Source organism: Anser anser (assembly GCF_964211835.1).
Source record: "Anser anser genome assembly, chromosome: 22".
NCBI classification, from domain to species: Eukaryota; Metazoa; Chordata; class Aves; order Anseriformes; family Anatidae; genus Anser; species Anser anser.
The window spans coordinates 3,497,405-3,520,246 of NC_139743.1; the positions used below are offsets into that span (position 1 = coordinate 3,497,405).

The window sequence follows — 22,842 nt, forward strand, 5'->3', positions numbered from 1 at the left end:
AAGCACAGGGCTCCCTGGGCTGGGGAGGGGACCGTCTGACCCAGGCAATCCCCACCCGCTCACCTTTCACCGTGACGTGCACGCTCTGGCTGATGGAGAGCTGGGGCTGGATCAGCACGCTGCACAGATACTCCCCTTCGTCCATGCCCTTCTGGACGTCCATCAGCTTGAGAGTCCCGTTTTCAAAGACCACTTGGCGGTGGTTATCAGGCAGCAGCAAAGAGTCCTTGTACCACTTGATGGAGTAATAGGGGTACCCGATCACCCTGCAGTTGATGAAAGTGTCCCTACCCGCTACCGCCGTTATGTTCTTCATCGCTCGGATGCTCGGGGGACCTACATAGTGGGGAGGAAGGAAGAGGCAGGCTAGGTTAATTCTGAAGGGCAGCTTGTTTGCACACAGATCAGCTGCTAGTGCAGAGCGAGCTGCGCAGGCGAGTGAGGTGACAACAGAGCCAGGACCCAGCCTGGCCATCAGCAGCCTCCAGCGAGAGCCCCTCGCGCACACCTACAAAAGAACAGCTGCAAAAATCGGGGGCTGCGACCCTTGGCTGCAGCCAAACTTCAGCAAACTCCACCCAATCTTGCAGGCACAATGCTTAGGTTTGAATTTGCAGGCTTCAGTGCTGGGGAAGCCCAGCCTGTGAGTGCTGCTGCCCCTCAGAGGGATGTCAGCCGCTGCCTTGGAGCTCTCTGCTCCTGCCGCGGGGTGCATCCAGCCGGGGCTCCCAGGGGAGGTTTGGGAGACCTCTGGGGAGCACCCCCCGGCCGTACGGCCACTCTGCCCCTCTCAGGAGGAAGCTGTCAGCGCTTTGCCATCTCCTTGGCAGAGAACTGCATGCAGGAGCCTGACTGCCATTTGACAATTTGTTTAATCTCCACTAAAATGCACCGTTCTGAGCTTCCCACGGGCATCCCGAGCAGTGCCAAAAAGCCAGGCAGCCCACTGCTTCTGGCTGGCTCTTGTGCTGCCTGAAGGACTGGAAGAGTATTGCAGGTGAGTATTGCAACAAGAGGTTTCACGCTTCAATAATTACATTGTTCTCGTGGCCATTGTGTAAAATAGCAAACTAATCTAAAGATTAACCCTGTCTTGACTCCTCACCCTAAGCGCATGGCAGCATAACAGCTAAGCAGATACTCAGGGTAAGATCCCGATTGTGAAAGCACGCTCCCTCCTGAGATCCTTCAGCGCCCAGGATCCCAGGAATAAGGGGACACGAGGCGGCCACCCTCACACCCATCAGCTGTTGGAAGGGTTTGGCTGGAAGATGTGGCCCGAGTGCTCCAGCCTCATGGAGGGGGAAGGTGTTTGGAGGCGCAGCAGGGACCTGCCGTGCTGGGGAGCCCCCGGCGCACCGTGGGGTGCACAGGGAGAAAGAGCAGGGAAAGAGAAATTAGCAGCCTGCTCTCAGGCCTGTCACAGGGACCTGCTCAATTCCAGGGCAAAAAAAAAAAGAAAAAAAAAAAGCCCGAATCTTATCTAGTGACAGGCAGTCAGGAACTGGAAGAGGGGGAAAAAAGAAGACAATGAAACATCCTCATTCAGAACGCTGCTCCTGCTTCTTGTGGCTGGGAGATGAACTTGCTCCAAATTTAGCGGTAAGTGGCAGCAAAATTCAGACTCTCCTGGGATTCCAGCCAAAAAGCCACTAGATCCATTTCAAACCTGAGACACAGACAAACATAGCCCTTCAAGCTTCTTCCTCGGTAGATAAATTAATGTTACCTTGACTCTGGCTCCCACCTATAAGACTAGAAGCTTTAACTGGTTGTTATGAATGGGCAGAGGCTTACACCATGCCCCGTGCCTTGGAGAACGCCCTGGAACGCACAGAACAACACGCTCCAGCCGTAACAACGCGGCGATTAACGCGGCCATGGCTTTTAGCAGACAAAGAAAACACAGACATGACAAATCCAGGCTCATTTCCCACGATTTCCCGTGCTGCCTCATCGTTGCTTGTAGCGGAGATCCCTGCGTCCGCGGGCGCCATCCTGCCAGGGAGCGGGGCTGGGACCGGGGGCGGTGTGGGGGGCTTGGGGGCAGTGTGGAGGGTCTGGAGATGGTTTGGGGAACACACTGCAGGCAGGTACAAAGGAGCAGGTGGTCCTTGGCCAGTGCAGGTCACTTCTGCACCACCCCAACCTCCTCCCCAGGGTCCTTCATGGGAGGCACTTGCTGCACAGACCCAAAGGCTGGATGAGGCGACAGCAGACCCCAGTGGGGAGGCATTGCCCCTCTGGAAGCCTTGTTCTGGGTCTCCGGGGTTCAGAGGGTGGCCGTGCACTCAGTTCAGCTCCCTGCTCTGAGCCGTGGGGGAGCTGGATGCCACGGGCAGGGCTGGGGGTGAGCGGGGCCGAAGGGGGCTGCAGAGACCTGCACACCTGGGAAATGGGTGGGGGTGAGGAGGAACGATCTGCCAGGGAACAGAACACAACCAAAAGCCCAGTCAAAGTCCTATTCTGATATTTAAAAGTAGACAGGCACCTCTTACGTTTATTCGCGCTTGGTATTCGGCGCTGCCCACCGAGTTCCGCGCGGTGCACCGGTACACGCCGCCGTCCTTGATCTGCGGGCTGGTGACGTTCATGTGGCTCACCGTGGTGCCGTCCGACATGGTGTACTGGTTGGTGCGGTGCCCGTTGTCCCGCGGGATGGGCTCGTCGTCCAGGGCCCAGGTGACGGTCGGGGGGGGCGCGCCCTTGGCGGCACACATCAGGGAGAACTGCTCCCCGGGGTTCACCACCTTCTCGCTGAAGGAGGAGACGATGCGGGGGGTCCCATCTGGGGGGACCCAGGGGGAGGGGGGTTAGGGCACAGCAGCCACCGGCAGCAGTCACCCACACCCCCGTGTCTTGTCTGATTTGGTTCAAGGGGATGCCAGGCACAGCAGTGACCATCCCTGGTCCGAACACCCAGTGCCCTGCACCCACGCCTGCTCATGAGGAGGTGGAGAAGATAGTTCACGGAAGGCAGCGCCTCGGCACAGGGGCAGGGGGTGGACAGGTCACTGCAGGACCCTGATTTTGGCCCTTGCCCCTGCATCCCTGAGCTGCTTGCAGACAGTTTGCACAGCCCAGGGGCTGGGTGCAGCCTGCCCTAGCAGCCCCCACCCCAGTGGTGCTCGCTTTCCTCCATCCATGCACAATGCATCCTGGTGAGCACCTGGGGTGCGGCAGCTCAGAGAGGGGCAGAGAAAAGCCCCAGCTGGCCCCCGCCCCGAGGAAGCCAGCTCACCCTCCAGCATGATGATGGAGAAGTCCTGTGCCGTCTGGGACTTGCGGGTGGCAAAGCACTGGTAGGCTCCAGAGTGGCTCTTCTGGGCAGCCGTGATGAGGAGGGTCTCGTTGCTGATGCCCCGGATGGAGATGTAGTCATCCACCACCACCAGGTCCGTGTTGCGGTACCAGCGGATGACGTACTCGGGGGACCCGCTGAGGGCACAAGAGAGGATGACGGTGCTGCCAATGCCCGTTTTGAGCTTCTTTGGTGTGAGGGTCACACGCAGAGGGTCTGTGCAAGAGAGGACGAGAGCAGGAGAGGTGTTGGCTGCGTGGTGGTGTTGGGCTGTGGGGCCAGGCAGCTGCAGGCCAGCACGCACTGCACGGCTCTCATCCTTCGTGTACTTTCTCCACCTTCCCTTCCCTGGATGTGCCAGCCCGACTACGTGCAAAATGTCACCGCGCAATAAGGCAGGTGGCTTCCCTGCCCTTCCTCGTGCTGCCAGCCTGGCCTTTAATGTTGGCCCTGGTGTAGGGGCAGGGTGGCTAGAAGCGGCCGTCACAGCGGGGACGTGGCTGGTACGATGGGGCAGTGCCGAGCCGGGGACGTGCCAGGGTGGCTCCGGTGCTGCTGGTGACAGCAGGAACCCCCAGGAGCAGAGCAGGCAGTAAATATTTGGCCTGCCCAGATGGTATTTACTGTTTGGCTGGAGCTTATTTTATGCAAATCAGCAAAACAAAGCACAGAGGCACCTAACAGAACATTGCCATCCAGCAATTTACATCCCCTGGTATCACTCTGCCTTTTCCAGAGGTCCCTCTCTCGGCCCTGATTAAAGCGGTAAATCAGGGGATGTCTGCATGTCCTCGGCTGCAGCATTATAAACTTCCTCCAAATGCTCCGAGCACCGCATCAGACACGCTGCGTAGCACTATGGCGGGTTCCAGCGCGCGACACGCCACGCTGAAATATAAGGCTTGTAATTTATACGGCTTTAGAAAGGCCTCGAGGCTGGATATTTACAAAGCTCGGCAGGACGCAGCTCTCCCCGCCGCCGGCACTCACCTATGACCGTGAGGGTCCCGGTGACCTCTGCAGACCCGAAGGTGTTGGTCACCTCGCAGATGTAGGTCCCGCTGTCCTCCACGCGCAGGTCGCTGATGCTCAGCCCCGTGATGCGCTTGGCCCAGCGACCGTCGGCGGGCAGCGGGCGCCCGTCCTTGAGCCAGCGGATGGCGGGGTTGGGGTACCCCGAGGCGATGCAGGGCAGCTCCACCAGCCGGCCAGCCTTCACCTCCCGGGACTGGAAGCTGTCTAGCATCGTGGGGATGGACTCCGCCGGGTCTGGGTTGGGAGAGGGAATAAACTCACCCGGAGAAGGAGGGGAGACGGGCTCCTGCCCTGCAGCCAGCAGGCAGAGCTGGTTTTAACGGGGAGGAGCCGACAGCTGTCTGAGCTGCCTGGGGACGCCAGGGGAGCCTGTGCACGGTGACACGGGCACCGCCGGTGACACAGGGACCGCCGGGCCACCTCGGCGTCAGCCGGCACTGAGCGGCTCTGCCCCTCCCTGGGGAAACACAGCCGAGTAGCTGGTGGGACGGATAAACACGGCACTGGAGGAATTACTCAAGGTGACACGTAATTGGTGCAAAATACACAAATTCTGTGGCACATTTCAAAATTTACAAGCAAAGGGGCCCATCAGGCAGCTGGGAAAGGAGAAAATTAATCACCAAGTCTCAGGCGTGAAATTAAATTCCAGGGGAAAGAAACCTCTTTCATTACTCCCAAGCAGAAGTAAAACGCCGTGACGTGTAAATAACGACAGCGACCAGGAGGGGACCGAGGCACCGCGAGCATGCGGGGAGAGGGGACGATGCATCCCGCGGCCACGCTGTGGGATGGTTTGGATGGGAGCGAGACCGAGCAGGTCCAGCAAGCCCGGCTGTCCCTGACCCTCTGTGGGGTTAATTCGAGGAGTTAGTGCAAGAGAGGAGCCCTGGGAAAGCCATATGGCGGGGAGCAGGGAGCTGCAGCTGACTGGCAGGAGAGGCGATGCGGCTGCGAGTCGGGCGAGCTCCCTCCCTCCCGAGCAGAGTAATTTGGGCAGTCAGCGGAGCCGGGAGCGCCCCGAGACAGGCGGCACTACGGACTGCGCCGCTCTGCTGCAGTATCGCTTGCACGTTCGTCACATCGCGTCAGGCTGCTCACATCGCGGGCTGTCACATCGCATCGCCTCGCGCCCCGTCGCCTCTCGCTCAGCTCACGGTGCCGCGCGGCACGGCGAGGGGCGGCACGGACCCCCTGCACAGCCCCCGGGCACCCTCCCACTGCTAGGACGGGCGGTGGGGATGCCACCGTGGCCCCCTGCACCCCAGGGAGATGGAGGTGAGGCTGGAAACTGTCGCCAGGTGCCTCGGTAGCACCGCTGGCACCGCGTGCTCACCTGACACGGAGAGCCGGGCTCCGTTGCTCTGGCGCGTCTCCCCGCTGTACTTGTGCTTGGTGATACACCTGTAGGTGGACAAGGCATCTTCCTTCTGCACGTCCGATATGTACAAACCTCCGTAAGAAGTAATAAAAAACCTATTTTCTGGAGAGACAAAGAGGAAAGGGAGGGGAAGGGTGAGCGAGGTGGCCCTGGTGCCGCACATTCCCTCCCAGGCACCCAGCGCCCAAGGCAGGCAAAGCCTCGTGCTCGGGGCCAAGCACACAATGCAGGTCCTTCCCCACCGGCGCTGTCTCTGCCATCATGTCTGGGGTCCAAATTTTCAGGCCAGCCGGCAACTTCAGGCCAAAATGGGCAAGCAGCAGTGGCTGCAATAGCAGCCCACGCGTGTGCAATATCAGCACGTGGGTGTGCAACAGCAGCCTGTGTGTGTGCAGTATCAGCCCGCCGGTCTGCAACAGCATCCTACGCATGTGCAACATCACCACGGGGGTGTGCACAACAGAACACGTGTGTGCAATATCAGCACGGGGGTGTGACAGCAGCCTGCGCATCCCTGGGCACTGCCTGGGCGGTGGCACTCATCCTACAGCACAAACACCTGCCCAGGCACCGAGGCAGGCGCAGGGTGTCCTTGTCCCCATCCGCAGACCACAGCCGAGCCCCGCCAGGGCCCTGCAGCAGCACGAGGAGGGGAGCGGGCACGGCCCCGGGCTGGCCGTGGGCTCGCAGCAATTCCACGGCTGCGGATGGAGAGGGGAGCACACACCACGAAACCCATCTCCGTGTGCTGCATAGCAACGCTGCAATTAAAAGTGAATCTGTCCTGCTGAGTTAATAATTAGCTTAACTTACTTAGAAGCGTGTGAAAACAAATAAGGGCTTGAGTTGATATTTGAGCACCGGGGGAGATTGCCAAGGCCACCAGGTAGTGCAGCACGGACACCACGGCGCTGGCCAGCAGCTTTCGGGTGGGTGTGCACAGGGGGAAAGGAGTTGTTCACTCTCCTATGAAGCCAGCCTCCCTGTCAAGCCTGACCTCTATAATTCATAATGAATATCAACAGTAATTAACATTAATAGAAAGGCCTGCACTGTGGCGCAATTGAGCAGCAATGTGGGAAGCAGGGCAAGCGGAGGTACTGGGGAGAAGCTCTGGGTGTCTGCGCTCCCCTTCCCACCTGGAAGACACCTTTCATCCTGCTCTACTACCAGTGCCAGCGGTGAGAGCGAGCCTTTGATCCCAGTTTCTGTGGGACCTCTGGGATCCTTTCAGCTGGCAGAAGCTCAGCTGGGATGGGGTGGTACATCTGTTCGGCTGCACCACGTTGCCAGCCAAGCCACCCCCTGCTGAAACACAGCGAGTGCAGACAAGCAGAATGTAATTAGCAGAGCCAAATGTTTGGAGTCAAAACCTCTAAACCTAGATTTTAAGTCAGCAATGGCTGCAAATGGCTCCTTCAAATCCCGCACCATGATGGGTAAACCAGGATTTAGGTGGTGAGGACAAACAGCTGCTTTTTCTTCCAGCACCTTTTTGAAGCACCTGGATATTCTTGATTTAGGTGGAGGACGGTGCCATGGTCAAACACTTAACAGCAGGAGAAATGCAAGCGGAATATGGGGATGAAAGGAAAACCCTCCTGGAGCCTCCTGGCAGGATGGCAGAAGCCTCTCCCTGCCCGCTGCAGCAGCACTTGAGGCTACAGATCAACACAAAGCAGGGCTCTTCACCGCGAAACTGGAGCACATCCACCGCAAAAGCCAAGCTGATGGCAGCCCTGAGCCCTGCTGGCACTACCCCACTCCAGCTGCAGCTTAGCTAGATGTATGTATTTGACTCTAATTGTTTGATATGAGAGCATTAGGGACTCTAAACAGAGAAGAAATAGCAGCCTTAATAAGATACGAGCCTAGCCGAAGCTAACAGAAGGCAGAGGCTGGAAAGCCCGTGCAGATTGCCCCTGGAAGGAAAGGGAGCAGCCCTGAGATGCGCCGTGGGCTGGGGCTGCTCTCCCCACACCACCAGCAGCATCCTGTGAGCTCGGGACAAGGCTTGGAGGGGTCAGAGCTCTGCAGCCAACAACTGCAGAGGCAGATTTGCCTCCTCACACTGCCAGCAGCATGCACACTGCACCACGGTGCAAGGGGACACAGGCACACGGTGGTGCCAGCCTCGTGCTCCGCGCCCTCGACCAGCAAGGTTTTAATGCAAACCTCTGTAAAAGGGAGGGGGGAGCAGTCCTGCAAGGCTACTGAAACCACATGCAAATCAAGCATTAATTTTTCATCTCCCATCAAACCAGTAAGCAAAGAGCATTGGCTGCACTGGAATTTGAGAAGGGGGGTGGGGGGGGACAGTTTCTATGGAAACAGCTGCTGCATTTTGCAAAGTGCTCCGCAGCCCCAGCTGGCCTCCCCCCGGCGCAGACACTTCTGTGCATGCCTAACTGCAGCCCCGCTCCCAGGCGCACTCGCTCGTCCTCCGGAAACAAAGGCGTGCAGGAGCGGCGTGCAACGAGGCCGAGGGGCAGCAGGGACCAGCGGCACCGCGTGCCGCCCACCGCAGGGCCCTCGGGCAGCTTCCTGGACAGAGATGTGCGAGAAGGCCAACACGAGGATGAAAGAATTGCTGACCCCGAACACAAAACCAGCCCCGTCTGATCCCACCTAGGGCCCCGCACCAGGATCCTGGTGCTCACTGGCTTTCCCAGACCCCGTGCCCAAAGTCAAGCCTCTGAGCCAGAATGTGAGCATGGGTTCGGAGCCCAGAGGAGCCGCAGGAAGGCAGCCAACACACCAGCACCCACCCCGATACCTCTCCTTGTGGGGCAAGGCACTCCCTGGGCTCCTCTCCTGCACAGCCCCCACGTGCTGAAAGCTTCCAGACGGGCAAAAAAGCTGCAGGTTTTAGTGCCGGCCTTGCTGCCGCACAGTGACAGGAGGCATCTGCCCCCTTGCAAGCCATGCCATTGCATTAAATGTAAGGTCTACACAACCTGACAGCACAGCTTCCATTTTATTTATTTATATATTTTTTTTCCAACAAGGGACAAATAACTTGGCCGAGGAGTGCTGCACTGGTTCAAGGGAAAGATGCGGGGCAATAATTGATGTAAACGGCTCTGACGGAGACCTCACCGAAGTGACTTATGGCTCAGTTAGCTTGCGAGATTAACGTCGAAGGTCGCGGAATAAAATCAGATCTTTCTGCCTGCCAGGAGGTGGAGAAGCTTTACGGGATGCAGAGGATTAAGTACACCCACAGCCAGGCTGGAGCGATGTGCCTCTAATAACTCTTCCAGGGAGACTTTGCTGCTGCTGAGGCAATGCCTCTCCAAGCCCCCGGCTCCCCTCTCCCCCCGCAGGGCCAGCAGGATACCAAAAACGGGGAGCTGGGGCTCAGAGGGGACGGGGGTAGTTGGGAGCCCCCAGGAGCCAGACGTTGCCCCCACAAAGGGAGAAACAAGGGGGGAGAGCACAGTGAAGGCACAGAGAACGTTAGGGGGGGTCTCCTGCTGTAGGTGCTCACACGTGCACACGCGTTCTCTGTTAGTGAAACCTCTTCCACATCCAGCTGCCTGTAGTGGCCATGAAACCTCAGCGTCAGTCCCAAGGGCCTTCCAATTTCAAGAGAAAAATTACAGTCGATACAGGTTACCAGTTACTGCTCCATCCAATATAGATTTATAAAAACAATGGGGTCAGGGCTTCAGGAGAGAGCACATTTTATAGTTCATAAGACTAATGAGATAACTTTCCCTCAGTACTCTGGGGCCAATATTTCCTTACGCAGTCTATTTTAACTGCAGGAGAATCAATAGGTGCCAGCGTTTATGAATTAGCCATACTTGGAACATATGCAACCCAAGGCATCCCGGACAAATTCAATAAATGTTTGGTGCTATTTCTGGCCACGTTTAAAGTGACAAATGCCTCCCCGGGGGACAGCCATGGAGAGGGAAGCCCCAAAGTACAAAGCCTGTGGTTTTCCCCGGCCGCTGAGGCCGCTCTCCCCATGCGCCGTTTGCCCAGCACGGGACTCGAGCGGGGACAAGCAGCCTGGGCTCACCAAACCCAGCCAGGAGCGACCCCGGTCCTGTGGTCCTGGGGCTGCTCCAGCTGCCGAATGGGAGGCAGCAGGGCCTGTGGCCACACACCACGGGTCCCTTTTATCCCTGCTGCCTGACCCCAGGTTCGGTGCCACAGCAAATACCTAGAGCAGAGAGCGCCTGGATTAGGTGCGAAGATTAAAGATCCATCCATCCATCCCAGAGATGTTAAATAGGAGCCGCGACTCAAGCCCAATGCAAATTTAATAAGAGCTGCACGATATCTGACAGATTTATTTACATGTTTCCCTGCACACGGGATCCCAGGGGACGTGTAAGGCAGTCACAGGCTCCCCAGCCCTTTCAAAGGAAACACATTTCTCCTACATAGCCATGCAAAGCTGAGCAGCGCAGAGCAGCCGAGCACCCAGCAGAACATTTCCACCTTGAAGTTCCGTGGGCATCTGTAAAATAACCGACTCCAGCTGAGTAAGTGGGTCACGCTTTGTACCAAAGGGCTCCCTGGCTTCTTTCTCCTCCTCCTCGATCCAGGAGGAACAGGGTTTCGCTGCAACAAGAAAACCCTGCCCTAGAAACGTTGTCTCGGGGAAGCTGCGGTACCTGCACCTGCAGCGCCCCGGCCACGACACGTCCTGGGGCCGGCAGCGGGGTGGTGGCACTTTTTGGGAAAGGTTCCCTGATGGCAGAGCCCAGCGCTGCAGCAGGGGCTGTGCACTCTCTCCATCCTGCTCACCGGTGCCGGGTGGCAGCTCAGTGTCCAGCACAGCACCGAGGTGCCAGCGGGCTGCAGGCACACAGGAGCCGGAGCGCATCGTGGCACCAAGCACCAGCCTCCTTCACAAAGCTCCCAAAAAAAAAAAAAAAAAACAGCAGGCTGGTTTGCACCACTGCCTCATCCAGCTGTGGTGCATGCGGTGGAGGTTTCAGCAGGACCCTCCCCCTGCAGACCTAAATATCATCCATCCCTTCCCACGCACGCTCCCAGGCACCGTCCCCCCCCGTGCTGGAGCAGCGGCGGCAGAAGCGCTGAATCACGGCGGCGGCTGTGGGGCACGGCAGGGAATTGAACCCCAAAACCATCGGCCCCCCTTCGCCGGGGCTGCTGAGCCGGGGAGGGGAGATCCACAAAGGAGGGATGAAAGTTGGGGAGTCATGACAGGCTTTCCGCCTCCCCTCCTTAATCTCCTTTATAAGCACGGCTCTATCTCCTCCCGTTACAGGATTAACACCCATCTCTCATTCTCCTCTTGCAACAAGATTTTATTTCTAATTACGCTGTAATAAAACTGGGCGCGCTCCCAGGGTTTCTTCCAAATGACTTGTAGACACTCGGCGAGATTGGATCCTACTTGGGCCCATTGTCAGCGCGTCTGCCTGACATTCATTAGACATGCATGAGGGAGATGTTTTAAGAATGGAATTGCATTTAAATGGGTTTCCTGAGAGGAAGAGATGAAACAAAAAAAAAAAAAAAAAAGCACGGGGAGAGAGAGAGAGGGAGAGAAGAAAAAAGCAGGAGCAGTTGAGAAGCGGATGTAATTGTCACCTCCCTGTCACACAGCTGCCAGGCAGCCCCAGCGCCGCGTCCCCGTGCCCACGCACCCCAGGGCGCAGGCGGGGGCGAGCCCTGTGCCCGCGCACCCGGGGCCGAGAGCCGGGGCTGCCCTCTGGGGGTTAATCCCCTGCCAAATCCCACCCCGTGCACTCCAGAGCTGAAGTTCAGCAGCGGATAATTTTCTGGTGAATTAACTCTTAATGCTTTACACAATCACCTGCAGAAGCCCAGCCTGCAGGGGACGGGGGAATAAACCCAAAAGGGAACGCCGTGCTTTCCCCCAGCTTCGCGTCTGGCTCTGACCACCGGATTTATGGCCGGGGGAGAGCCGGGCGAGCGGCGGTGCATGAACACCCTCTGCAAACAACAGCTGTAAAGAGGAGTCACGCACAGCCTCCAGCTGGCAGAAGACATACATCACCTCCTGCATGGGTGCCCCGCGGTGCCCGTGCCCTTGTCCTGCGGCAGCGGCACCGTGGGCACCCTCTGCCGGCACCGCGGAGCACCCAGCACCTCCACTCCCTGCCCACCGAGGCTCGGGGCAGAGCTTTGGGACACCCCAAACGTGGGGTGTGTGAGGCAGCCGGCAGCGGCTCCCCCAGCCCGGCGGCAGCAGGCACCACGGGGGCCGCACGCGCCGAGCTGGCACCGCTGCCCCAGCCCACCGCGGCCACCGCTAATGACGGCCACCAGCTGCTCGGATGCAATCTCCGCCGCACAAATTAATCACCTGCAGCATGGCGAGAGGAAGTTAATCTGTGCGTGGACACCCAAATCGGAGGGAGCAGAAGCCGATGAATAAATTACCCAGTTCACGAGGAAGCTGCCAGGTGAGAATCACTTTGTTAGAGCTCCCCCACACAGTGGCCCTGGTCTCCCTGCCACAAATCACCTATTATTTCCCCAAATCTTACAGGCCAAACAGCAATCTGCATCTACGTCACTTTATCAGTGCAGTGGGTTTGCTTCCTGCGTTCCTCTCTCTTTGGGCAATGAAGGCACACGGAGAAGTTTCGGTTCTGTGCACGGGGAGCTTTTTAAAACGGCAAAGCTGCAAACACGACCCTGGTAGATGCTTAAGGAAATCGTCTGCAGAAACGTTAATTTCATTTAACACGAGGAAATGAAAAATGTTGCTGTCACTTTAATGTTTTATGCATATATTACTTCCAATGCACAGTTGCCTCAGACATTTTCCTGCTCCAGTTTATCTGCTTGCAGTGTGCGGCCGTCGTGGATCTAACAAGCTGATATCTGGATGCAACTTCCCAGATACGGGGTTAGCAGTCAGCAAACTTGGGAAAACAGATGTTAAGAAAGATCTCTTTCTATTAACTCCCTTGGAAGCAGCATATCCTGCAGGGCTGGTAGGAGTTATTAAATCAAGAGTAATTATTTACCAAAGGGCCAGTCTTGGAACTCGTTTTCGTAGGAGTAAATCCAGAATTATGCTGCCTACAAAATGGGATCCACACGGGTGTAAAGGAGAGCAGAACTCGCCCCCGTGGGTTTTAGGATGCCGATGAGTCCCGGGAGCTGTTCGTGGAAGCGCGGCTGCTAAAACAGGAGCTGGATATGGGCAGTGAAATCCAGAGTATTTGGGGCTGGTTGTGTCGGTTTGGGGAAGTTATTTCGGAAACGAAACACCCGTGCTAAACCGAAGGAACGGAGAGGAATCCCCGGGGGGGCGCGGGGGGCTCGGGGGGGGCCGGGCACAGCAGCCGGCGCTGTCGAGGAACGAGGAGGAATCCAGCTCCCGAGGTGGTCCGGAGACGCCTAATGCCAGCAGAAAATTACAGAACAGGATGAAGAGCATTACAAAATGAATAGGAGGGGACTAGAGATTTCCATGGCTAATCCTGTTAACGAGACAATTTCTTATCAAACTCATTATGTGGCAGAAAGCGGAGGGGAAGGGCGGCCGGGGAGGAAGGGGCTGGGGAGGAAAGGCAGCACCGGGGGAAAGGACACCCCTGGGGGGGGACCGGGGGGCTGGGGAGGCGAGTGGCTCCCCCAGCCCGGCACTCCGCGGCTCCGCGTCGCCTGCGTCACTTCAGCAAAAATTGTATTTTCATTTCCAAGGACAGCTAAATATTACTAGAATGACATTTACCGCAAAATAGTGCCGTCTGCTTTCAGATATATTACGAGTCCTCTCCCAGTGCTCAGCTGCAGCGGGTAGAGATTATGGCAGGCATAAAAAAAAATAAAAATCCATAGAGATAACACTCATTGCAAAAAATGATTTTTCTAGTGTAATTTTTTTTAACCTCCTATTACGATGAGCCTCGTTCTCTGGGAGGAAGCAAAATGAAAGGCTTCAGCCCACGACGTGCACTCGTGTCGGCACTGGCAGGGGGAGGCAGCGGGGGCTCCTGCGTGGCCGGGGGCTCCCCGGAGGGGCTGGGGAGCTCGGGCCCCCCCTGCCCACCGCTCCGCCGACGGCTTCCTCCTGTTCAGCTGTGCGAGAGCAGAGCAGAGCAGCCTGCCATGGCAAACTGCCACCGCCGACCGGGCTCCCTTATTCCCCAAACCTCACAGCCTCCCCTGGGCATGTTCCCCACCAGCCCCTCCGTTTTCGCCCCCGAGAGTCGCCGGGGCTTTGCTGTAACTTTGCGCGCAACGTCGATTTCTTTTTTTTTTTTTTTAATTTGCTATTTAAAAAATCATGGAACTAGTCAAATTTCATGCTAATGAGAAGAGAATCTGGATCGAGGACTGTGCAAAAATTTGCATCTCAAAGAGGAAAACAGGAAGTCGCTAAGAAAGGAAAATCCACCGCCCAGGGATCGTTTATGGCCATAATTAGGCTAATGCTGCCTCTGCCTCTGTCAGCTCATTTTCATCAGCCTCAGGGTGACGGGGGACAACGGAGAGCCCTTTGCAGCAGGGACTTCAGCCCCTGCCCACCTGGAGCCCTCTCCACCACCACCGGCCTGGTGCGTGCTGACCCGTGGTGGGCTGCTTCCCTCTTCCATCAGCGCCTTCCTGGGCTCTTAAATAAATAAAGGATGAAAATATCGCAAAAAAAACGGTGCCAGGTCAGTGCTGACCTCCTCAAAGCACACGCTCGCCCAGGATGGCGCCGAGGTGCCCTGGAGCTGCTCCGTGCAGGGCTGGGCACCCTCTGCGAAGGACGCGTGTGACCTCGGGAGCTCCCGCAGGGCCCCCGGCCCCCCCAGCACAAGGTGCCTTCGCACAAAGGGATAAAAAACACAGCCCTGGCCACCCCCAGGCAGAGCTCGTCTGCCACCAGCCCACCCCGCCTGCCATCATCTGCCAGCAGAAAGCTGCAGCACAGAGCCAGCGGTGATTTTCCCCCAATTTGTATTTTTTTTTCATCAAATTTGCCCTGATTTTTTAATTGGGTTTTGTTGCTGTTGTCGACGTTGCTATACAAACAGTTTTGAATAGCTCTAACCAAGGTATTTGCTCATAAAAATCCATCATGATTGCAGAGAATGACAGAAATGTAAAATGCCTAATGAAAACAATGGGAAAAACAACAGGTACCTCAGTCCTTTCCAATCTATCAACAAACTCGGGTTATTAAAAATAAAGGAGGGAAAAAATCCTAACATTTGCAATCAAATAGGGAGAAATTTTAAAAAGACAAATACCTACATAGGAGGAAATTTGTTCCCCCCACTGAAGTCTGCAGGAGTTTCGCCATGATTATAATAAGAGTGAGACTGCTGGATAACACCAGAATTATTTTCCCCACTTACATTGTCAAATGATCATTTTGCCCTGCAGTGAAATCTCAATAATTATAATGCTGAACCATGAAAGAACAAAGAAATAAAAAAGCTGTTTTTTCTTTCTTTTTTTTTTTTTTTTTCTGAGGGATCGGGGGGTATAACTGCAATCATGGGGCTGAGTGCAATCTTTCTCTAATTATCTTACTCAGGGCCGTGCATCAGCAGCGAGATGTCCGCGTCGGCTGAGCAAGGAGCAGCAGAGCCCGGAGCGCCCCGAGAGCGAGGCCAGATGGAGGGGATGTGCTCCAGGACGTGCCCACCGTGCCGGGGTTCCCTCCCCATAAATCCCATGGGTTTAGGGCAGCAGGGTCCCAGCACGACGCAGCCCCAACCCCTTCCCTGCAGGGTTGTGCAGGAGCCCCGCCGGGACGTCCTGCAAACCTGCAGCACCCCATGCACGGAGCTGCACGGCTCCCAGCTCCTAACGGAGGAAAACCAAGGGGAAATAAAAGAGAAAAAGGGAACAGAAAAGGGGGGGCGGGGGGGATAAAGAACGGGAACAAGAAAAACAAGACGACAGAACGCTTGCTCCACAGCCCTCGGCTAAATTACAAACCGGTTTACTGAGGTGGAAAGCTGCAGTGAGCTGAGGAGGAATATGTGGAAACCATCTGCAGATTTAAAAATAATCTATTTTACGATCACCCTCGAACATATTCTATTGCAGAAACCAAATAGGATTTGTTGTTGTTGTTTTTGTACAAACTGTTAGGGAAAAATTACTAGAAACATGCAGGGGGTTTTGCCTTCTTGAGTACTGAGAGTCTAAATATGCCCTTCCTTATGTTGAGAATAGTAACAGTCATCTTAAAATTAACTTGGTCTGCATCAGAGCTTAAAACAGTTGCAATTCAGAGCCTGCAAAAAGCAGGACAAACCTGCGCTGGGATATCTCGCGCTTCTAGCTGACAGATGTCTTCCTACATACAGTAAATATAGGTCGGCTTTTCCTACCCGGAGAACTGTGTATCTTAATTAACCAGGCCACTAGCAGCATATGTAATGATTTTTTGCAGCTTGCTAAGTAAACCTTGCCTTGATGAGACGCAGGAAACATAAAACGCGCGTGTGAACGGAGCCGTCTCCTCCTGACCTCACCTCCAGCCCCAGCCCCAGCAGCTCCAGCGAGCCCGGCGGTGCAGCTCCAGCTGTTATTTCACGCCACAAAATCTGCCTAACAAGACAAAACGGGCGCAGAGGCACGCGTCCTGCTCTGTGCTGAGTGCAGCCCATGGTCTCGCCAGCCGTCAGCCCCGACCCCAAGTTGCCAGCCACCCCCAGAGCTCAGCTTTACGAACGGCAGCCAGAGGGGGTCATTAAGCTTTGCAGACTACAACCTCACTCCGCGTTGTAAGCCACTTCTGGATTAAATTATCTCCAGGCTCGGAGAGCCAGAAACAAATGAGCTAATGAAATTCATGCTGCATTATGATGAGGGCTTGCCAAAGCAGCTGCGGGCGGGCGCTGAAGTCGGGGCGGTGGGCGCAAGGACGGCGAGTGGTGCACCCCCACCAGTGCCAGCCCCGCTGTCTGCAGGCACTGGGTGTCCCACGAGGGCACCAGTGAATGCAGACGCCTTGCTACGGCCTCCTCCAGCAGGTCTCTGTGGATGCAGACCAGGCCATCCACCTCAGCCCCGTGCTGTCTCCAAGCCCCGTTGGGGCCGTGCAGTGATGGCACCGTCCCTCCGCCTCCAAGGCGCCTGCATTTGGGTCGTGACAAAGGTCATCACTGAAACCTCACGCGTGCTCGTCCCGATTCAAAGCACGCCAGCATCCCTTGGGATGAAAGGTGCCACAAAGCATGAGGGTGAGGAGCAGACGAGCGTGCCAGGCAGGGAAGGTGAACGCAGCGCTCGGTTGCCTCTCACTAGCACAAGTCTGCCGTCATCTCGGGCATCTGCAGCAGCATCCTCCCACTCTGTTTACGTGCATAAGCAGGGCTCTCACTTGGAGATGCTCGCCATGCTTCTCACAGGGGCTGCCAGCACCTGAGATGGGGAGCAGGGGAGGAAGTTTTACAGCAAAACTCAGCCCCACCTTCAGGACCAGCCAGGAGGAGAGGCACGTGCGTTGAGATGCAGCAAAAGGGAGGAAAATGGACTGACCTGTGGGACCCAAGGGGAGCAGCTGCTTGGCAAAGCCCAAAATGTTTATGCTGGGGATGCTCTGACTCCAAAGAAAATGGAGTGAGAAGTTTCCTAGGACTTGCACAGGGAAGCGTGGAGGCCAGGGAGCTCTCGCTACAAAATGGAAATGTGCAAGAGCCCTGCAAATTGCTGCATTGTACCGGGCTGAAATGGATCCTGCTAAAGCCCAGACCACCTTTTGATCTGACGAGGAAAGCCAAAAGCCTCATACAAGGAGCTCCCGTTGCCTAACGTGCAGGATTAAAGTTGAATGACCCTGTGCTGTTGTTGTGCCACTGTCCCGCGTGTCCAGGCACAGACAGGCCAGCGTGGTGCATCCCCTCCATCCCTCCCTGCTGCTCAATAGGGGGAAAAAACAAGGGAAGTCAACTCGAACAAAGAGCAGAACTTCCTCCCTGCTCATTAACACTGGAAAAGCAGCAGAAAAAAAAATCCCCAGGACATAACATCCTCTTTGACTGTGAAGTCTGAATGGCTCGGAGAGCGGTTACATTTATTCTTTGCATTCCCCCTTGCACAAAGAGTCGGTGTGCATATTTTTTATTAAGAAAGCACAGATGCGAGCCCATACCAATGAGCGTGCTCCCAAAACACTTAGCCTGCGTGCTGGGTCTGCAAAATCCTGCGCTTGGGCAGGCAGATGTCTGCAGACCAGAGCCCTCCCCTGGGCACAGGCATGGGCAGACCCCATCTTCCCGTGCCACAGGCTGCATGCAGTCACCCTGCCCGGCTCGTGTCATGCTCCGGATCCTTTTTGCTCTGTCCCCACCTCTGGAAGCAGCGTGTCTGAGGCAGCTCCCCCCGTCCTGCCTTTCCCACCTGGCCAAGGCTCATGGAGCTGGTGGCGGGACAAGGAGAGGCATCAGCTACGCGCACCTCCCCTCTGCTCCCCGAGCACTGCGGCTCACCGCTGGTAATGAGCCCACGGATCGAAGTGCGTGGCATGGGTGAATTGAGCCATCTCTTTTGAAGGGGAAGAGAAGGGAGAAATGTCTTTGCAGCCACAAAACCGCCAGTGGTTTGCCATGAGCCCTCCTCTGTTCACCCACGTTTTAGGGTTGGAAAGGTTCAGAGAGCGGCCGGGGAGCTCTGTGCTTTCAGCAGGGGAAGCAACGTGCTGGCTGCACCCGCGCTGCTCCCTGCCGCAGAGATAAGGCACAAATTAAATAAAGAAGCAGCGGTTCCCTACGCGGGGACTCCAGCGATAGCAGTGTGGCTGGGAGGAGGAGCCCTGCTCCTGCACGGCGCACGATCAGCCACATCTTATCAATAATTATTAAGACAAGGCAAATGTATGTTGACCTAGTTACAAGTCCAAGAGAAAAAGCAGCGGCGGGGGCCTTGTTAAATCCCCCGCAGCTCGCCCAGCTGGCCGGCCCGCCCGGCCAAACAATGCCCGGGTGCATCTGGCAGAGTTCGTGCAGGGCTTTGGCACCTGGACCATGAATTACGGCCACGCTGAGCGCAGCAGCCTGACCCAAGGTGCTCACTCCATGGCACTGAGAAGGCGCAGAGGTGCTGGGCACACAAACCAGGACGGCACGAGTAAGTCCCACCCGAGCTGTAATCCCCCTGAGGAGATCTCTTTCACGGTGAACAAGGCTGAGAGTGTGCTACCGAGGCCAGCTGATTACTGTTATTGTCAGCATATTTAGCGCTTGTCACAAGGCAGCAGCTTTAACAGAGAAGCACACTCAGTGCTGCCCTGCCTCCTTCAGCGGGGCGACAAGCACCGCGGCGCTGGAGGGCCGCTTGCCCCTCTTGGCACGTGGGGACCCTCTTCTCCGAGCACGCAGCCGCGCACCGCGAGCATCGCCCGGTGGGGACGGCTCCTGCCCAGGCCCCAGGAGGAGGGGGGTTGAGAAGTGGGGGCAGAAGCAGCAGGGGCAGGAGCAGCAGGGTACCAGGGCTCACTGTGCACCTGGATTTTGCCTCCCCAGGACTCAGCCTAGTCGGGTTGGTAAGTGGCAAAATGCCTCCCAGGTCTCAGCCCAGTGCCGCTGGCTTTGCACCAACCACCTGGAAAACCAACCCTCGGAAATCCTTGCTGGTAAATTTTGCCAGGTAGCAGACTTGCAGCAAGAAATGACGGGGGCAGGACAGCTGCAGCGATCCCAGCAGCAGCTCGCCGAACCCATCGCAGTCCGCTTGGACGGTGTCTGAGTTGGAGGCGAGGCTGCCGGGAGCAGAGGAGAGCAGCAGTGCAGGACGGGGGGCTCCACCAGACCCCCAGCGACACAGGGGGACGCTCCCAGCCTAACTCCCTGCTATCTCCGCCTGGCTGCAGTCTCAGCAGAGTGAGTAACAGTTTATGCTTCGAGGATGTTGGGGAAACACTGCAGGCAGCTCCAAGGGGGATCACAGAAATGACTCAGGGCTGGAGGAGTTACTCAGATCCCGTGGGATGCAGCACGGTCGCCTGAGTCCACCTGTGAGGGGTGACTTGGTCACCGCACAGGCCTGGGGCACCAAGAGATGTCCAGCACCTTCCCTACAGCTGCCCGGCAGCACCCTGGGCCTGAAGCTGAAGTTAGGCAAATCCAACCTTGAAATAAGATGCAATTTCCTAGCAACAAGTAATGAAATGCTGGGGCAGCTTACCAGGAGGGCTAGCAGACTCCGCATGGAGTCTTTAAATGAGATGGGATTTTTAGATGATGTGCTTTCATCTGCTTTCTGAGCACCCCGGGCAGGAGGGCAGGGCGGCCAGCACCTCGGCCATGAAATGTGGGAATCCGGCTGTGGGAATCTGCTCCCTCGCTCAGGATGCCACCATCCCTTTGGGGCAGATCAGAAGGGTGCCAGGGAGATGCTCACCCCCCAGCCATGCCAGCTCGGAGCATCCCTCGGGGCAAGGGACGAGAAGACAGTGCAGATGCTGTCACCGCTGGCCCAGGGGGACACCTCCTCGGCCACTGGCCTCCTCCCTGAGGCTCCCTCCTGCTCTTCACAGTTCAGCAGTGCCTCTGCACCATTCCCTGTGCCAGGAGAGCCCAAGGCCTCAGCACCGGCCTCAGCAGCTGTGGCTGCCCTTGCCCAAGCCGGCTGCCATGGGAAAGGGGGCACCAATGCCAGGGAGCCACCGGGGCCGGGACAACCCAGGAGCGCAGAGATGGCAAGGGACATCATGTCCTGCTCCACAGGCCACAGACAACAGGACACGCAGCCCTAAAGGTCTCGGTGAGAGGCCACCCCCAAACAAGAGCCCTGCTGCCCGGGACAGGACCTGACCTCCACCCTCCCCAGCCTGGGAACGCTCCCACCTCGCCCCCCCAGCCCCTGCCCAGGTCCTGCTGCCCCTGCGGCGCTGCAGCCAGACGCAGCATCCAAAAAGCCTGTCAGAAGTGTTGGCATACAAATTATTCATCTCTTTCAGCTGCTATTCAAGCCTAGCTGGCCACCGTCCCCAGCAGCTGCTGCCTCGTATGCGCGCCTCCAAAGCCCTTCTGCGGGGATGGGCAAAGGGGCAGTGGTTCGATTTTGGGAGCACAGGGGAGAAAGCGCAGCAGTGCTGTAAAGCCATGCACAGAGGCTCCTAATCCGAAAGCAGCAAGGACTGCAACATGAGCAGGGTTTGCACAGCCAGCAGAGCAGAGAGCTGTGCCTGTACCGGGCAGGGCGAGCAGGGTTTTGCTGCACAAAGCTGCGCTTGCTGCTCCGAGGAGCTCTCCCAGAAGGGCGCGGGTTGGCGATGCTCCTCCCCGACACGCTGTAACGGGTGCATGAGCTACACTAGCGGCGCCAATACCCAGCCAATTCACAAACATTTTATTCATAAAAACACTGCAAAGTTCATGCGCATTCACTAATTACTCAACCTGCTGCTCTGTCAGGTGAATAATGAAGGGAAAAATAATCAACGATGTGCTCAAAACCACACCGAGAGATGCACTGGCTGCGTTACTGCAGCACTCTGCTTTGCATACAGCCTCTCGGAGCAGACGTGTCCCCGACAGCCGTGCTGTTGGTGTGTACAAAAGCACTGCACACCAAAGAGCAGCCTGTATTCAGCTGGTGCCCAGCGCCGGGCAGTGCCTGAAGCCCCCACCCACAGCCTGCAGGGTGAGAGCTGTTACCCATGGGGTGCTGCCCGCAGCCGGGATTTTGGGTAGGGTGCAGTGGCCCCCGTCGGACATGGGTGGCTGACACAGGGTGGGTCACACTGGAGGAAGGTGATCTGCTGCCTGCTCAAGCCCGCACCCCGAGCATGCCCGTCCCAGCCCCATGGCATGGGCGCAGGGCTCAGAAAGCAGCGAGGAGCCCTCGCCTCCTTGGAGCACTGCGTGAGCCCAGCCGGTCCTTGCTCTCTGCAGCACTGCTAATTACCACGGCGTTTCCAGAGGGAGAGAATAATTAAAGCACCTAGCCTTTCCCCTTGGTGGGCTGCATGGGGAAGGGGAACCAGGAAGGTGACGTCCCGACTTCCCCAACTCCTTCAGTCCTCCGAGGAACCAGCCCCAGACCCCAGCACAGTGTCACCTCCTTGGCCCGTGGTGGTCCCCCATGCCCTTGTCTCAGCACCCACAAGGGGTCTGCACCCCCAGCAAAGCTGGAACCAAGCAGCGGTGCCTCCGCGGAGGGGAACGGGAGCGCACTTCGTCTGAAGCGCCACCTCCCCTGCGCACAGCATAATCACATATAGGTGAGGTGAGGAAGGAAACAAAAGCCAGCAATAAATCACTACCCTGCTGCTACCCGAGGAGATATAATTAAGTTTATGCCTAGAGTGGCTTTGCTGACGGTAGTCCTGGAATGAGATAAACATAACGCATGAGGTTAGGCTGTAATAATACAAGTGCAGATTGGCAGGTGATACGTTTGCTTAGCGATGGTCCTCAATTAGTTAGCTGCAATTTTCACACGCGAGCGACGGGGGAGAGAGCCAGCAGGTTTCTGGAGAGCCGTGCGCCTGCGGAGGCAGAGCCGGGACGCGCTCACGAGGGGCTCTGCCCGCTCCTGGCACGGGTGGCCCGGCCACCCACCGCCACCCACAGGCACCGGGCTGCCCCTGCTTCAGCCCAGGCTTAACTTTAAGCACAGGAAATGTCCACTGAGCCCCAGGGGATTATTCACGGGCTCAGATGCTTGCTCTGTAGGCCCAGAGCGGGGATGCTGAGCATCTCTGTCAGTGTTTTGGGAGAAAATTTCCTAGCGTTTTCCAAATGTTCTCCTCCGTTCTCTTACAAAAAAAAAACCAAACCAAACCAAACCAAAAAAACCCACCACATATTACTTTTCAGTTAGTTACATAAAAGAGCTTCTTTTTTTTTTTTTTTTTTTTTTGTAGCATGCAATAATTGAAGACGATCCCAAAACAAGAACGAATTTTCAAAGTGGCTTAGCCTCAAAATATTTTCCAGTTCTTGTTATTTTCTATCTGAGAGAGCCTCGTTCCACCCTTCCCCATGCTGCTTGGAAGTTTGCAGGCGGTGTTTTGATGAAGGCACTTCTGCAGAGTTACACAACCCGGTGGGGGCAAGAATTCCACCAAAAAACCATCCCTGGCCCTGCCTGCACCCAGAATCCAGTTCTGGCCATTGGAGATGTGTGGCCATGCCAGGAGGTGCTGGGCACAGCCCAAACCCAGTGGGATCAGAAGGGGATGGTGCCCAGGGACAGATCCTGATGC

At 56.7% G+C, this 22,842-nt stretch overlaps 1 protein-coding gene and 1 long non-coding RNA gene across 6 annotated transcripts in view; one reads left to right on the forward strand and one right to left on the reverse strand.

The window, feature by feature from the left end:
* Window positions 1-22,842, reverse strand: part of DSCAML1 (DS cell adhesion molecule like 1) — a 103,175-nt gene that overhangs the window by 25,325 nt on the left and 55,008 nt on the right. For all 5 annotated transcript variants that reach the window (XM_083808476.1, XM_083808477.1, XM_083808478.1 and 2 more), the window contains 5 exons: window positions 5,673-5,819; window positions 4,292-4,570; window positions 3,242-3,517; window positions 2,492-2,788; window positions 64-336 (listed from right to left, as the gene is read on the reverse strand). In XM_083808476.1, the coding sequence (XP_083664602.1) occupies window positions 64-336; window positions 2,492-2,788; window positions 3,242-3,517; window positions 4,292-4,570; window positions 5,673-5,819 (1,272 nt within the window). The remainder of the gene's footprint in view (window positions 1-63; window positions 337-2,491; window positions 2,789-3,241; window positions 3,518-4,291; window positions 4,571-5,672; window positions 5,820-22,842) is intronic.
* LOC310885302 lies at window positions 5,826-22,342 on the forward strand. Its single transcript, XR_014574688.1, has 2 exons — window positions 5,826-12,133; window positions 15,214-22,342. It is a non-coding gene; the product is annotated as an uncharacterized lncRNA (long non-coding RNA).